Raw genomic sequence first — 15,138 nt, forward strand, 5'->3', positions numbered from 1 at the left:
TGGTAATTTTCCGTCGTATACTAGCAAATCATATACCATTCTTCATAACTTTTTATGCTGTATTCATTTTTGTTATTCATTTATTTGCTGTGACATTTTCTAAACAGTTTTTCCATTTTTTTTCCTCATCGTTCAAGCCTATCCTAGGAAAAGGAAGTAATTTTGCTATCCCAGGTTAATTATCCCGGGAAAAGAAAGTATCAGATATGCATAAATATCTGATTAAAATAGTCAGTAATACAATATGACAATTAGTAATCAGTAAAGGCTAATCAGTAATCAGGTCAGTCACCTTGTTAGGTTTCAAACCAATCAGTAATCTGTAAAAGCCAATCAGTAATCTGGTCAGTGACCTAGTTAAATTTCAAACCAATCAGTGGTAAGGTTAATGCTAAAATGCAGAATTTTTGTGCCCATATATAGCGGTGCCCAGAATTTAGGAGGCTTAATTGACTTGTGATCTTTGTTAAATAAGGTTATTATTTCTTATTTTATTGGTGTTCATGTGTTTAAGTGTTTCCAAGGTAAGTGGTTTTTATACTAGTATTTAGCACCAGAAGATTTATGAAAAATGGATCGAGCATTTTCTAATTAAGTAATGACATCTATGTAAGTTCACATAGTGAAACCTGAGTAGGAGTATAGGAACCGTAAGTACCAGGAATAATTCGGTACTTCGGGCAATATAGATGGAGTGAATAATATTAAGATAAGCATAGTTTCCCTAGTTTATCAGTTTAATTGGACCTAAACTCTCAGTCTATTACAATATCAGACACATAAATTGTTTAATTAGCCAGTAAACTCTCAATCTAATACAATTTCCGTTGCATACTCTTACAAACATTTATGTGCTAAAATTCATGGCTATTTGCGGGAAAAACCTTACATCTTTTTTTAACACCTTTTGTATCGTGTGGGGTTGGAGTACTTTCACTGAAATTTTCAGTTTAATTCGCCCAAAAATTCTCAGTCTATTACAATAGCCGACGCATTATTTTACAAAAACTTGTGTGCTGAATTTCATGACTAGCTTTGCGAAAAAAAACCTTATACCTTGCAAACTAAAGCTCAAAATTTATTGTTAAGAACATCAGACGATACGCATAAATTCAGTTTTCAAAATTCAAATTTCAGTTTCAGGCACATAACATCTCAGTCTATTACTAAATCGGACGAAGAATTAAAAATTTATTTATCAGCACGGCTTGCCTGAGGGTTCACTTTAATTGGCAAAAAATAATCTAGTCTATTACTAAACCGGACACAATATTAAAAATTTATTTATCAGCACGGCTAGCCTGAGGGTATAATCTTGTTTTGTGAATCAAAACTCTAAAGTTAATGTTCAGAACACCAACTAATATGCATGGACTGGGATCGTCTTCTCTCAAAATTTCAGTTTAATTGGCCCACAAATTCTCAGTCTATTACAATAGCCGAGGCATTATTTTACAAAAATATGTTTTAGCCAAAAATTGTCAAACCGTCCATTTTTTTTTGTCACTTAAACAAGCCACTAGAGCTTTTAATTAAAGAAAAACATTTTTATCGATAATAAACACGTAACTTACGAATTAACATATATGAGAGGACTCACCCCTTCGTCGATACCTCGCTCATTACATTATTAAATAAAAAAAACTAGTTTTTTTAACTGAAAGTAAGGAGCGACATTAAAACTTAAAACGAACAGAAATTACTCCGTATATGAAATGGGTTGTCCCCTCCGCAGTCCCTCGCTCTTTACGCTAAAGTTTGACTCTTTGCCACAATTCTAATTTTTAAAACAATTAAAAACTTTAGCGTAAAGAGCGTGGGACTGCGGAGGGGACAACCCATTTCATATACGGAGTAATTTCTGTTCGTTTTAAGTTTTAATGTCGCTCCTTACTTTCAGTTAAAAAAACTAGTTTTTTTTATTTAATTTCTGAACGTTTTTGAATTAATGCATGTTTGATTTTGGCTCTCCGCACATAAATTATTGAAATGAAATTAGTATATTAATTTTTTTTTGGCTAAATGGCTTTCTCTTAGTTTTGATCAGACGATTTTGAGAAATAAGGGGTGGAGAAGGAGGCCTCGCTGCCCTCCAATTTTTCGGTTACTTAAAAAGGCTACTAGAGCTTTTAATATTCAACGAACGTTTTTATTAGTAAAAAATATACGTAACTTAAGAATTAACTTACGTAACAAACTTTTATATTCTTATATTTTTATTATGTGTACGAGGGGGTTTGTACCCTCGTTAATACCTCGCTCTTTACACTAAATCGTAAGTTTTGTCCCAATTCTTTAAGAATGACCCCTGAATCAAAAAGGCCGTAGAATAAATAGTTGAAATCACTAAAAATATTTTAGCATCAAGAGGGATGTATCTATCTCCTCCTAAATACCTCGCTCTTTATGCTAAAGTATTTTTAGAACCCCTCATATGCGTAATAATCTCTGTTCGTTTTAAATTTCAATGCTATTCCTTACTTTCATTTGAAAAAACGTTTTCATGTTTATTTTTTCATTGTTTTTTTTTTATAGTAATGCTAGAAAATCCTGCGCCCTTTTCATTGAATTTTTCTTCCCCCGTGACATATTCCTCAAAGGAAAGATCCTCCCACAAAGCCCTCTCCCATCAACCCCACCCCCCAAACCAAAAAATCCCCATGAAAACGTCTGTACACTTCCCAATAACCATTACTATATGTAAACACTGGTCAAAGTTTGTAACTTGCAGCCCCTCCCTCAGGGATTGTGGGGGAGTAAGTCATTCTCAAAGACATAGTTATTATGGTTTTCGACTATGCTGAACAAAATGGCTATCTTAAAATTTTAATCTGTTGACTTTTGGAAAAAAATGAGCATGGGAGGGGGCCTATTTGCCCTCCAATTTCTCGGTCACTTAAAAAGGGCACTAGAACTTTTCATTTCCGTTAGAATGAGCCCTCTCGCGACATCCTAGGACCACTTGGTCGATAAGATGACCCCTGGGAAAAAAACAAAAAAAACACAAATAAATAAACACGCACCCGTGATTTGTCTTCTGGCAAAAAATACAAAATTCCACATTTTTTAGATAGGAGCTTGAAATTTTTGCTAGTTTTTTTTTTGCTAGTAGAGTTCTCTGATATACCGAATGCGATAGTGTGATTTTCGTTAAGATTCTGTGACTTTTAATGGATGTTTCCCCCTTTTTTCCAAAATAGGGCAAATTTTCTCAGGCTCGTAACTTTTGATGACAAAGACTAAGTTAATTGAAACTTAATATTTAGAATCAGCGTAAAAATTCGAATCTTTTGATGTATCTTTTAGCATCAAAATTCCGTTTTTTAGAGTTTCGTTTACTATTGAGCCGGGTCGCCCCTTACTACAGTTCCTTACCACGAACTGTTTGAAAAGAAAATAATTCGGTATTTCGGGGCTTCTGACATTATTACTCCTTTGCGGAAGTTAGGCTCAAAATTGAAAAAGGATTATATTTTTTCTCTGGGCCCCTTCCACCTCTTAGTTCGTTTATTTTCCCGTTAGTTTTCACCTGTTTTCGCTTTATAGTTGTGTTATCTCTTAGCAGTTCTTTCGTTAGTTGAGTTATGGTTGTGGTATATATGTTTTATCGCTCGTATAGTTGTGTTATTTTCAAATTATACTCCATAATATAGAGGCTCCGAACACCCAACATTGTATATTAAGCTCTCAATTTGACGTTTTTTTCTAACGTGACCAGATTCGTCCTGCGCCCTTTTCATTGAATTTTTTTCACCCATGGCATATTTCTCCAAGGAAAGATCCTCCCACATAGCCCCCTCCCTCAACCCTACCCCCAAAACCAAAAAAATCCCCCTGAAAACGTCTGTACACTTTCCAATAACCATTATTATATGTAAACACTGGTTGAAGTTTGTAACTTGCAACCCCTCCCCCAGGGGCTGTGGGGGAGCAAGTCATCCCCAAAAACATAGTTATTATGATTTTTGACTATGCTAAACAAAATGGCTATCTCAAAATTTTGATCCGTTGACTTTGGGAAAAAAATGAGCGTGGGAGGGGGCCTAGATGCCCTCCAATTTTTTCGGTCACTTAAAAAGGGCACTAGAACTTTTCATTTCCGTTAGAATGAGCCCTCTTGCGACATTCTAGGACCACTTGGTCGATACGATGACCCCTGGGAAAAAAAAAAAAAAAAAAAAAAAAAACAAACAAACAAATAAACACGCACCCGTGATTTGTCTTCGGGCAAAAAATGCAAAATTCCACATTTTTGTAGATAGGAGCTTGAAACTTCTACAGTAGGGTTCTCTGATACGCTGAATCTGATGGTGTCATTTTCGTTAAGATCCTACGACTTTTAGGGGGTGTTTCCCCCTATTTTCCTAAATAAGGCAAATTTTCTCAGGCTCGTAACTTTTGATGGCTAAGACTAAAATTGATGAAACTTGTATATTTAAAATCAGCATTAAAATGCGATTCTTTTGATGTAGCTATTGATATCAAAATTCAATTTTTTAGAGTTTTGGTTACTATTGAGCCGGATCGCTCCTTACTACAGTTCGTTACCACGGACTGTTTGAAAGATTAAATTTTGTCCCAATTCCTTAAGAATGACCCCTGAATCAAAAAGGCCGTAAAATAAATAGTTGAAATTACTAAAAATAGTTTAGCGTAAAGAGTGAGGTATTACGAGTAGGTAAACCCCTCATATGTGTAATAATTTCTGTTCGTATTAAGTTTTAATGGTGCTCCTTACTTTCAGTAGAAACAATTTTCATATTAATTTTTTCATTATTTTTTTTTAAATAATTCTAGACATGCGCCCCCTTCATTGACATTCTCTTCCCCCCATGATAAATTCCTCCATTGTAAGATCCTCGAACGTAGCCCCTCCCACCAACCAAAAATCCCCTTGAAAACATCTGTACACTTCACAATAGCTATTACTAAATATAAACACAGGTTAAAGTTTGTAACTTGCAGCCCCTCCCATGGGGACTGCAGGGGAGTAAGTCGTCCCCAAAGACATAATTATTAGGTTTTTTGACTATGGTGAATAAAATGGCTATCTCAGAATTTTGATCCAGTGACTTTGGGAAAACATGAGCGTGGGAGGGGGCCTAGGCACCCTCTATTTTTTGGTCACTTAAGAAGGGCACTAGAACTTTCCGTTAGAATAAGTCCTCTTGCGACATTTTAGGTTATAACTTTGAAAAATATAAAAACACATTTTTTTGCATGGACCAGGAAAAACGAAACACTTAGTAAAGAGTTATTATACGACTTTAAACACCAACAGGAATAGCTACTGACAGCCTGATTCAAAATCTGAGGATTTAAGATCAAAACCAGACATTTAAAAATATAATTGCAAAAAGGACGGGGAGAACCTGGTAATTTACCAGGTTTTCACGCTATTTTTCCATCATAGTTGAAAATAGAGCGAATTCGCATGATCCAAGAATTCAAAACACGATTTCAAAATATAATTAAAAAACCAGATATTTCCAAATATAATTACAAAAAGGACCGTGAGAACCACAAACTGTTTGATTCGTTACCACGAACTCTTTGATTTCAGTTTAATTGGAACATTATATTTTAGTGTATTACTAATTCGAACACAGAATTAAATTTATTTATCCGCACGGCTAGCTGGAGGGTTAAACCTTATATTTCGTGAACCAAATGTCAAGTACTTGTTCTCTCCATACTGACACTATTTTCTCTTTTTAGATGACCAGAAAGAATAAAAAGACTTCCGAAACGACCTTGCCTGCCCCTAGACTGCGCCTGCCCGGCCTCAAAATGACCTTGCCTACCCCTGGACAGACCTTGCCTGCTACTGAACCTGCCTTGTCAACAAACGAACTGACCTTGCCTGGACCGTCCTTGCTCGCAACCAAATCGTCAAGAGCACCACCAGCAAACAAGGATTCTATGGCTGTCTCTAGGAAGAAGAAGAAAAAGTCACGTGCATTCTGGAAGATGTGTCCATTTTGCCACAGGTCTTTTGAATACCTAGAAAAACATCTCTTGGCAAAAAAAGGAGCCTGTGGAAAAAAACCTAATGGGGAATCGTGGACCGCAGCAGAAGTAAAAGAAATGCATGAAAAAGCCAAGGATGAGCTTGAAGAAAAGACGAGAGACAAATCATACTTTTCAGCGTCGCAGGTAAAAGCTGCACTCATAGAGTCCAAAACGCTCCACAAATTCTGCAGAGCCTTGACGGAGATGACCGGCTTGTATTTTGACACAATGAATGTACGGGACTGTTCATTGTCGATCCATGACATCGAGCCAGCAACTCGAACTGTCTCCAACAGACCAACCATTCCTGATGCTCCACCATCAGCCCCGGCAAGAGAGGAGCCCTGTGAGTGCTGTGACTATTGCGTCAAACCCAATGATTTCAACAAAAGGCATGATATGAGTTTAATCCTGTCAGAGAGAGCCAGGAAACGCCGGAGAGATGTCCTAATGGCCAACGCAAAGGAGGAGATGCCGAAAGAAATCAGTGGTGCATCATCAGGAATCTCAGAACTATCTGCCGCTCAGAAAAAAACAAAAAAACGAAAGAAGAAGAAGAAAAAGAAGACAATATATTGAATGTCGAAAAACTATAATAGTTAATAGAAATTATCAACTTCTATATAAATCATGATTACATTACATGACAAAGAGGATGAGGCCTACTGGGGGAACCTCTTTAAAAAAGACGCGCCACTAGCCTTGACCTCTTGGGTGGTGTGGAACTAAGGCACCTTTTCCAGGTTTCATTCTTAAATCCCTCAAAACAGTTAACTCTAATTTTACTACCAAAAAGTAAACCATAAATTCAGATAAGCAAAGCAAGGAAATAGCAAAAGATTAAATACTGTGTGTTTGTGCATGTGTGTGGCTATGTGTGTGTGTGTGTGGGTGCATATGTGGTGTGTTTGTATGTGTGGTTATGTGGCTGTGTGTGTGCATGTGTGGCTGTGTGTGCATGTGTGGCTGTGTGTCTGTGTGCATGTGTGGTTGTGTCTTATTCCAAGATGTTGTAGCTGTTACCAATATGTTTATTCCCGTATTTTGTAGCTGTTCTTGATCCCTTTTGTAGCTGTACCTGATCTCTTTTGGAGCTGTTTTCCCTTATTACCCCATGTTGCAGAGAAGCTGTGTTGCAGTATTCCGGTGTCCCTTTTCCCTATTACCTTTTCCCCTCGTACCTGTGTAGCCGTGGAGTCGATCCTTACCCCGTCAATATTGCGGCTGATTGTACTACATTGGAAATTCAAGAAAATTTACAAGTGACATGAGGAGGAGTTGATTCTGTTTATCTGTAATTATGTTTAGTGGGATGGCCATTTTCGGCAACCCATCGTTTTTGTAAGGGCAGATCCCCCGCCCTAAGAAGGGGAAACCGAATAAATATGTCTAAAAGCCATTGTTTACGTATAGTATCTGTTATTTGAAGTACGTATTCTTTTTTCGGGCAAAGGATTGAATTTTCTGCTGGAGAACTTTCCGCAGGGGAACTTTTGATTGGAAAGGATATTTTTGGGGGTAGAATTTTAGGGGGAAATTTTACACTGGGGTGGGGGGGGGGTTGGCCAGAACTCCAAAGCAAATTTCCCCAGACAGACAATTTTAAGGGAAAATTTTACACTGGATGGGGGGGGGGTTGGTTGGCCAGAACTCCAGAGCAAATTTCCCCAGAAAGACTCCAGAAAGCCCTGGGGCCGTTTTAGAGGGCCCTGCTGACAGTCTGACTCAAGATCTGAGCATTTATGATTAAAAGCAGTTATGTTTTATTGTTCTACCCTATTATCCTAACTTTAATGACAAACTGGGCAGAACATCATTGAGGGGAGAGGAGGGGTAGTCCCCCTAAAAATTTGGAGAAAAGATTGTTAAGTAGCATTAAAACTCTTGCTAATTTTAAGAACTTCGTTCTTTAATTTGAGCTGATAATTATTGTTAATTAATCCGATGTGATTTTTAATATAAGAGAAACGCACAAAACATGGAACTATTACACTTCCTCATATGTTCCACATTAATATCGATAAGACATTTTCATTAAATTAAAACTACAAGTTCATTCTTCTGAAAATAAGGAGCTACATTATAACTCAAAAGAAACAAAAATTAATACGTATTATGGAGGTGTGCCCCATCGTCAATACCTTGCTATTCACGCTAAAGTCCAAATTTTGTTCCAATTCTTCTTCAAGGATGACTCCTGAATTTCAAAGGTCGTTTAATTAGAATAAATGGCTCTTTTGAAAGTACTAAAAAATACTTTAGCGCAAAAAGCGAGGTTTTGACGGGGGGGGGGTGAACCCCGTCACATGCAAAATAATTTCTGTTCTGTTTCAAGGGAAGGTTAAAGAGACCCACGAAATAAAACTACTTAATACAATGCCCAATTTAAAAAATAGAACTTACGATTACTTTTTTAGTTTCTTAGCCTGAGTTGGCCAACGATCTTTTTACAAGCTGTATTGTGTGTACTTTTAACAAATAAAGATGAAATAAAATTCAATTCTTCAAAGATAAAATTCTCCTGATCAAATATTTCGTGGTAACGAACCGTAAACTAGGAGCGGCGTGGCCATATCAAACAGTTCGTGGTAACGAACTGTAGTAAGGAGCGATCCGGCTCAATAGTAACCAAAACTCTAAAAAATTGAATTTTGATATCAATAGCTACATCAAAAGAATCGAATTTTAATGCTGATTTTAAATATATAAGTTTCATCAAGTTTAGTCTTACCCATCAAAAGTTACGAGCCTGAGAAAATTTGCCTTATTTAGGAAAATAGGGGGAAACACCCCCTAAAAGTCGTAGGATCTTAACGAAAATGACACCATCAGATTCAGCGTATCAGAGAACCCTACTGTAGAAGTTTCAAGCTCCTATCTACAAAAATGTGGAATTTTGTATTTTTTGCTAGAAGACAAATCACGGGTGCGTGTTTATTTGTTTGTTTGTTTTTTTTTTTTTCTTTTCCCTAGGAGTCATCGTATCGACCAAGTGGTCCTAGAATGTCGCAAGAGGGCTCATTCTATGGTAAATGAAAAGTTCTAGTGCCCTTTTTAAGTGACCGAAAAAATTGGAGGGCATCTAGGCCCCCTCCCACGCTCATTTTTTCCCCAAAGTCAACGGATCAAAATTTTGAGATAGCCATTTTGTTCAGCATAGTCGAAAACCATAATAACTATGTCTTTGTGGATGACTTACTCCCCCACAGTTCCTGGGGGAGGGGCTGCAAGTTACAAACTTCGACCAGTGTTTACATATAATAATGGTTATAGGGAAGTGTACAGACGTTTTCAGGGGGATTTTTTTGGTTTTAGGGGTAGGGTTGAGGGGAGGGGGCTATGTGGGAGGATCTTTCCTTGGAGAAATATGTCATGGAGGAAGAAAAATTCAATGAAAAGGGCGCAGGACGAATCTGGTCACGTTAGAAAAAAACGTCAAATTCAGAGCTTAATATACAATGCTGGGTGTTCGGAGCCTCTCTATTATGGAGTATAATTTGAAAATAACGCAACTATACGAGCGATAAAACATATATACCACAACCATAACTCAACTAACGAAAGAACTGCTAAGAGATAACACAACTATAAAGCGAAAACAGGTGAAAACTAATGGGAAAATAAACGAACTAAGAGGTGGAAGGGGCCCAGAGAAAAAATATAATCCTTTTCCAATTTTGAGCCTAACTTCCGCAAATGAGTAATAATGTCAGAAGCCCCGAAATACCGAATTATTTTCTTTTTCCTATAAGACCGGGGTAGATGAAACAAACTTACAATAGCGGAAATATAATATACACAATTCAGCCAGATCTTGTCTTTTTTTCAGGATAGGTGAAATACCAGATAGGAAAAGTATTGAATGGTCGCAAAAACTAGTGTATAGCAATGCAAGCGCTTTTCGATAATAATAACCACGATTAGCTACTATTTTACCATAACCCGCTTTTAGTTTTCTTTAATATGCCGTACAATATTGATCCTGAAAGCTAGTAGATTCCAATAAATATGAATGCTTGACCGCCGCAAATCAGAGACATAATGGATGGAGAAGTTAGAACGCGGATTTCAAATGGGCATAGACTTTGCATTAAAGACTAGTTACTCACACTTATCAATATTCAATGACAGACCAACAGTTTTGAAATGTTTTGAAATAGATGATACGGAATTCGAGAGGCTAAATCTAGAACGGCTAGATCTAGAAGTATATCATCCGCATATGCAATACAAAGACATTTACCAAATTACAAAAAAGAAAGGGCATAATTTTGTATAACACACTGCGATACAAATACTGAAAAGATACGGTGAAAGAACACCACCTTGAAGCACTTCCAAGCGGGTTGGAATATTCCCATAACAATTAGAGTGAAACTTAACCGAATATGGGAATCAAACAGTTCGTGGTAACGAACTGTAGTAAGGAGCGACCCGGCTCAATAGTAAACGAAACTCTAAAAGACGTAATTTCGATGCTAAAAGAAATATCAAAAGAATCGGATTTTTATGCTGATTTTAAATATATACGTTTCATCAAATTTAGTCTTTGTCATCAATAGTTACGAGCCTGAGGAATTTGCCTTATTTTGGAAAATAGGGGAAAAAATCGCACCATCGCATTCAGAGTATCAGAGAACCCTTTAGAAAAAATTTCAAGGTCCAATCTACAAAAATGTGGAATTTCGTATTTTTTGCAGGAAGACAAATCACGGGTGCGTGTTTATTTGTTGTTTTTTTTTGTTGTTTTTTTTTTTCCCAGGGGTCATCGTATCGACCAAGTGGTCCTAGAGTGTTGCAAGAGGGCTCATTCTAACGAAAATAAAAAGTTCTAGTTCCCTTTTTAAGTGACCAAAAAATTGGAGGGCACCTAGGCCCCTTCCCACGCTCGTTTTTTCCCAAAATCAACGGATCAAAATTTTGAGATAGCCATTTTGTTCCGCATAGTCGAAAACCATAATAACTATGTCTTTGGGGATGACTTACCCCCCACAGTCCCTGGGGGAGGGCTGCAAGTTACAAACTTTGACCAATGTTTACATACAGTAATAGTTACTGGGAAGTGTACCAACGTTATCAAGAGGATTTTTTGGTTTGGGTGTGGGGTTCAGGGGAGGGGGGTATATGGGAGGATCTTTCCTTGGAGGAATATTTCTTGGGGGAAGAGAAATTCAATGAAAAGGGCGCAGGACTTTCTAGCATTACTATAAAAAAACAATGAAAATATAAACATGAAAAAGTTTTTTGAATTGAAAGTAAGGAGAAGCATTAAAACTTAAAACAAACAGAGATTATTACACATATGAGGGGTTCTAAAAATACTTTTAGCATAAAGAGTGAGGTATTTAGGAGGAGATAAATACTTCGCTGTTTATGCTAAAAAAAATTAAGTAATTTCAACTATTTATTCTACGGCCTTTCTGATTCAGGGGTCATTCTTAAAGAATTGGGACAAAACAAGATTTAGTGTGTAGAGCAAGGTATTAACGAGGGGACCAATCCTCTCATATATATATAATCAAAAATATAAGAATATAAAAGTTTGTTACGTAAGTTAATTCTTAAGTTACGTATTTTGTTTACTAATAAAAACGTTCGTTAATAAATTAAAAGATCTAGTTTCCTTTTTAAGTAACCGAAAAATTGGAGGGCAACTAAGCCTCCTTCCCCACCCCTTATTTCTCAAAATCGTCTGATCAAAACTAAGAGAAAGCCATTTAGCCAAAAAAAGAATTAATATGCAAATTTCATTTTAATAATTTATGTACGGAGAGCCAAAATCAGACATGCATCAATTCAAAAACTTTCAGAAATTAAATAAAAAAAACAAGTTTTTTGAAATGAAAGTAAGGAGCGACATTAAAACTTAAAACGAACAGAAATTACTCCGTATATGAAAGGGGCTTTTCCTCCTCGACACCCCGCTCCTTGCGCTAAAGTTTGATTCTTTCTCGCAACTCTACTTTTTAAAACAATAAAAAACTTTAGCGTAAGGAGCGGGGTGTCGAGGAGGAAAAGCCCCTTTCATATACGGAGTAATTTCTGTTCGTTTTAAGTTTTAATGTCGCTCCTTACTTTCATTTCCAAAAACTTGTTTTTTTTTATTTAATAGTATACGGAACAATATTGACCAGAATTTTGATATTAATTGATATATCAAAAGAATCAACTTATTATAGTGATTCTGAATACACAAAATTCGTCAAGTCTAGTGTTACTCATCAACTCTACGTGGCTGAGAACATTTGCATGATTTTTGAAAAGTGGTAAAAAAAGATCCCTTAAGAATTAAGGAATCTTAATGAAAATTATACCATTAGATTCAGTGTATCAAAGAACCCTTCTGTAGAATTTCAAAATACCATACACAAAAATGTGGATTTTTTTTCGCCTGAAGAAAGATCACGAAGGCTTTTTTTATTTTATTTTTTTTCTGTTCTGATCATATAAAATAATGGTCCGAGCTTGCATTGGAGCGGAACTTAATAATTCTAGTGTTTTTTTAAGTGATGAAAGAGATCAGAGGGCAGGAAGCCCTCTTCAAATACCTCTTTTTTCCCTGAAGTCGTCCGTTCAAAATTTGAGATATCAGTTTGTTCAACATAGTTGTAAAATCTAATAGTAAAGCACAAATTGTGTTCTGGTCTTGAGAAGGCATAGGGGGTTATCAGCCATACTCATGTTAAATTTTCCTCGTCTTGAGTTTGGCTCGTCTATTTATTGTAATTTCCGTTCGTTTTGTGTTTTCTTTATTTATTAATTGTGAATTTTGGTAGTTTTACACTTGGAAGATTATTTGGCTTTGTTTATGCTCATTCTTGGCTTAATGGAACTCTTCGCTTTTCTTTGAAAACTTGTCCAGTAGATTTTTTTTCTTGGAAAAACAATGCATATATTTTCAATTTTCTTCTATAGGAATCCGTAGTATGGGTTGTCATCAATATGTTGGAGAAACTTTTTCAGCAATTTTTAATCTTGACATTACCAGTATTTTCTAATTTAATTTATAGCTTCTGAAGTTGACCTGAAAAATAAAACTTAATATCATTCCCAAAAGATTATTTCTATACTCTTTGACAGCCTGGGCACAATTACACTCTTTTTATTTGTTTAAATTGTTAGAACTGAAGTAGTAATATTAGCATTGCCAAAAGTTTCAACTTAATACCCCAAGTCATTCTCCATATGTTGCTGAGGTGTCCTATGGGCATTTAACACACTGCCTTTTGAGTTATTTTTAGAGCAATATTTAGTTTTAAAATATAATGGGTCAATTGCATAATTGTGGGGGTTAACAAGCCTAGCTTCCCTAAAGACATACTTGGTGGACCGTTCTACTATGCTGAACAAAACGGCCGTCTCAAAATCTTGACTGGATACATTTGGAAAATGAATAAGCGTGAGAGAAGGGCTGCTCTCCCTCCAATCTTTTTTGTTAATCTTGTAAATTTTGTTAATCTTCAAAATGACACCTGAAACCCAGACTGTAATTGGAGTGCAAGGGGAAGGAGTTCCTCCTTGATATATTTATTAAAACATGCTAAACAAAGTAAGAAAAGTAAAAAAAAGAACACGTTTTAAATATATTTTACTCTCAGTAAAGCCCAAATTATGTTCTGGTTTTGACAAGTTATGAGAGTTGTCAGACCAACTCGCGTTAATTCTTGCTCGTTTTGCGTTTGACTCGGTAACTTATTGTGTGGTTTAAATAAACAAAATAATTTTAAAATGTATCAACTTTTTTAACTATAATAAATTGAAAATTCTTAAAACTTAAGGGAGTGTACATCAGTATGTGTATTTTAAACTAACAATCTTCAGCCATTTTTTTTTCAAACAGTTCATGGTAATGAACTGCAGTAAGGAGCGACCCGGCTCAATAGTAAACGAAACTCTAAAAAACGGAATTTTGATGCTAAGAGATACATCAAATGAATTTGATTTTCATGCTGATTTTAAATATATAAGTTTTATCAAATTTAGTCTTTGTCATCAAAAGTTACGAGCCTGAGAAAATTTGCCTTATTTTGGAAAATAGGGAAAAACACCCTCTTAATGTCATAGAATATTAACGAAAATCACACCATCGCGTTCAGCGTATCAGAGAACCCTATAGCAAAAATTTTAAGCTCCTATCTACAAAAATGTGGAATTTCGTATTTTTTGCCAAAAGATAGATCACGGGTGCGTGTTTATTTGTTTTTTTGTTTTCTTTTTTTCCCAGGGGTCATCTTGTCGCCAAGTGGTCCTAGAAAGTCGCACTAGGACTCATTCTAACGGAAATGAAAATTTCCAGTGCCATTTTTAAGTGACCAAAAAATTGGAGGGCATCTAGGCCCCCTCCCATGCTCTTTTTTTCCCAAAGTCAACGGGTTAGGATTTTGAGATAGCCATTTTGTTCCGCATAGTCGAAAACCATGATAACTATGTCTTTGGGGATGACTTAATCCCCCACAATCCCTGGGGGAAGGGCTGCAAGTTAAAAACTTTGACCAGTGTTTAGATACAGTAATGGTTATTGGGAAGCATACAGACGTTTTCAGTGGGATTTTTTTGGTTTGGGATGGGGTTGAGGGGAGGGGACTATGTGAGAGGATATCTCCTTGGAGGAATATGTCACGAGGGAAGAGAAATTCAATGAAAAGGGTGCGGGATTTTCTAGCATTACTATAAAGAAAAACAATGAAAAAATAAACATGAAAAAGTTTTTTCAATTGAAAGTAAGGAGTAGCATTAAAACTTAAAACGAACAGAGGTTATTACGCATATGAGGGGTTTTAAAAATACTTTAGCATAAAGAGCGAGGTATTTAGGAGAAGATAAATACCTCGCTCTTTATGCTAAAGTATTTTTAGTAATTTAAACTATTTATTCTACGGCATTTCTGATTCGGGGGTTATTCTTAAAGAATTGGGACAAAAGTTAAGATTTAGTGTAAAGAGCAAGGTATTAACGAAGGGACAGACGCCATCATATACATAATAAAAATGTAAGAATATAAAAGTTTGTTACGTAAGTTAATTCTTAAGTTACGTATATTTTTTACTAATAAAAATGTTCGTTAAAAAATTAAAAGTTTTAGTTGCCTTTTTAAGTAACCGAAAAATTTGAGGCCAACAGGGCTCT

The 15,138-nt window shown here is 36.0% G+C and overlaps 1 protein-coding gene across 3 annotated transcripts in view; it reads left to right on the forward strand.

Annotated features, from left to right (window-relative positions):
- The window catches only part of LOC136029496 (uncharacterized), a 58,382-nt gene extending 50,977 nt beyond the window's left edge, over positions 1-7,405 (forward strand). The window contains exons 1-2 of one of the 3 annotated variants that reach the window (XM_065707936.1): positions 384-475; positions 5,719-7,405. In XM_065707936.1, the coding sequence (XP_065564008.1) occupies positions 5,719-6,591 (873 nt within the window). In that variant the 5' untranslated portion in view covers positions 384-475 and the 3' untranslated portion in view covers positions 6,592-7,405. Of the gene's footprint in view, positions 1-383; positions 525-5,718 lie in introns of those variants that run through there. The other 2 variants (XM_065707935.1, XM_065707934.1) reach the window with 2 other exon arrangements.
- The last annotated feature ends 7,733 nt before the right edge of the window (positions 7,406-15,138 follow it).

This window comes from Artemia franciscana, chromosome 7 (assembly GCF_032884065.1).
Source record: "Artemia franciscana chromosome 7, ASM3288406v1, whole genome shotgun sequence".
NCBI classification, from domain to species: domain Eukaryota; kingdom Metazoa; phylum Arthropoda; class Branchiopoda; order Anostraca; family Artemiidae; genus Artemia; species Artemia franciscana.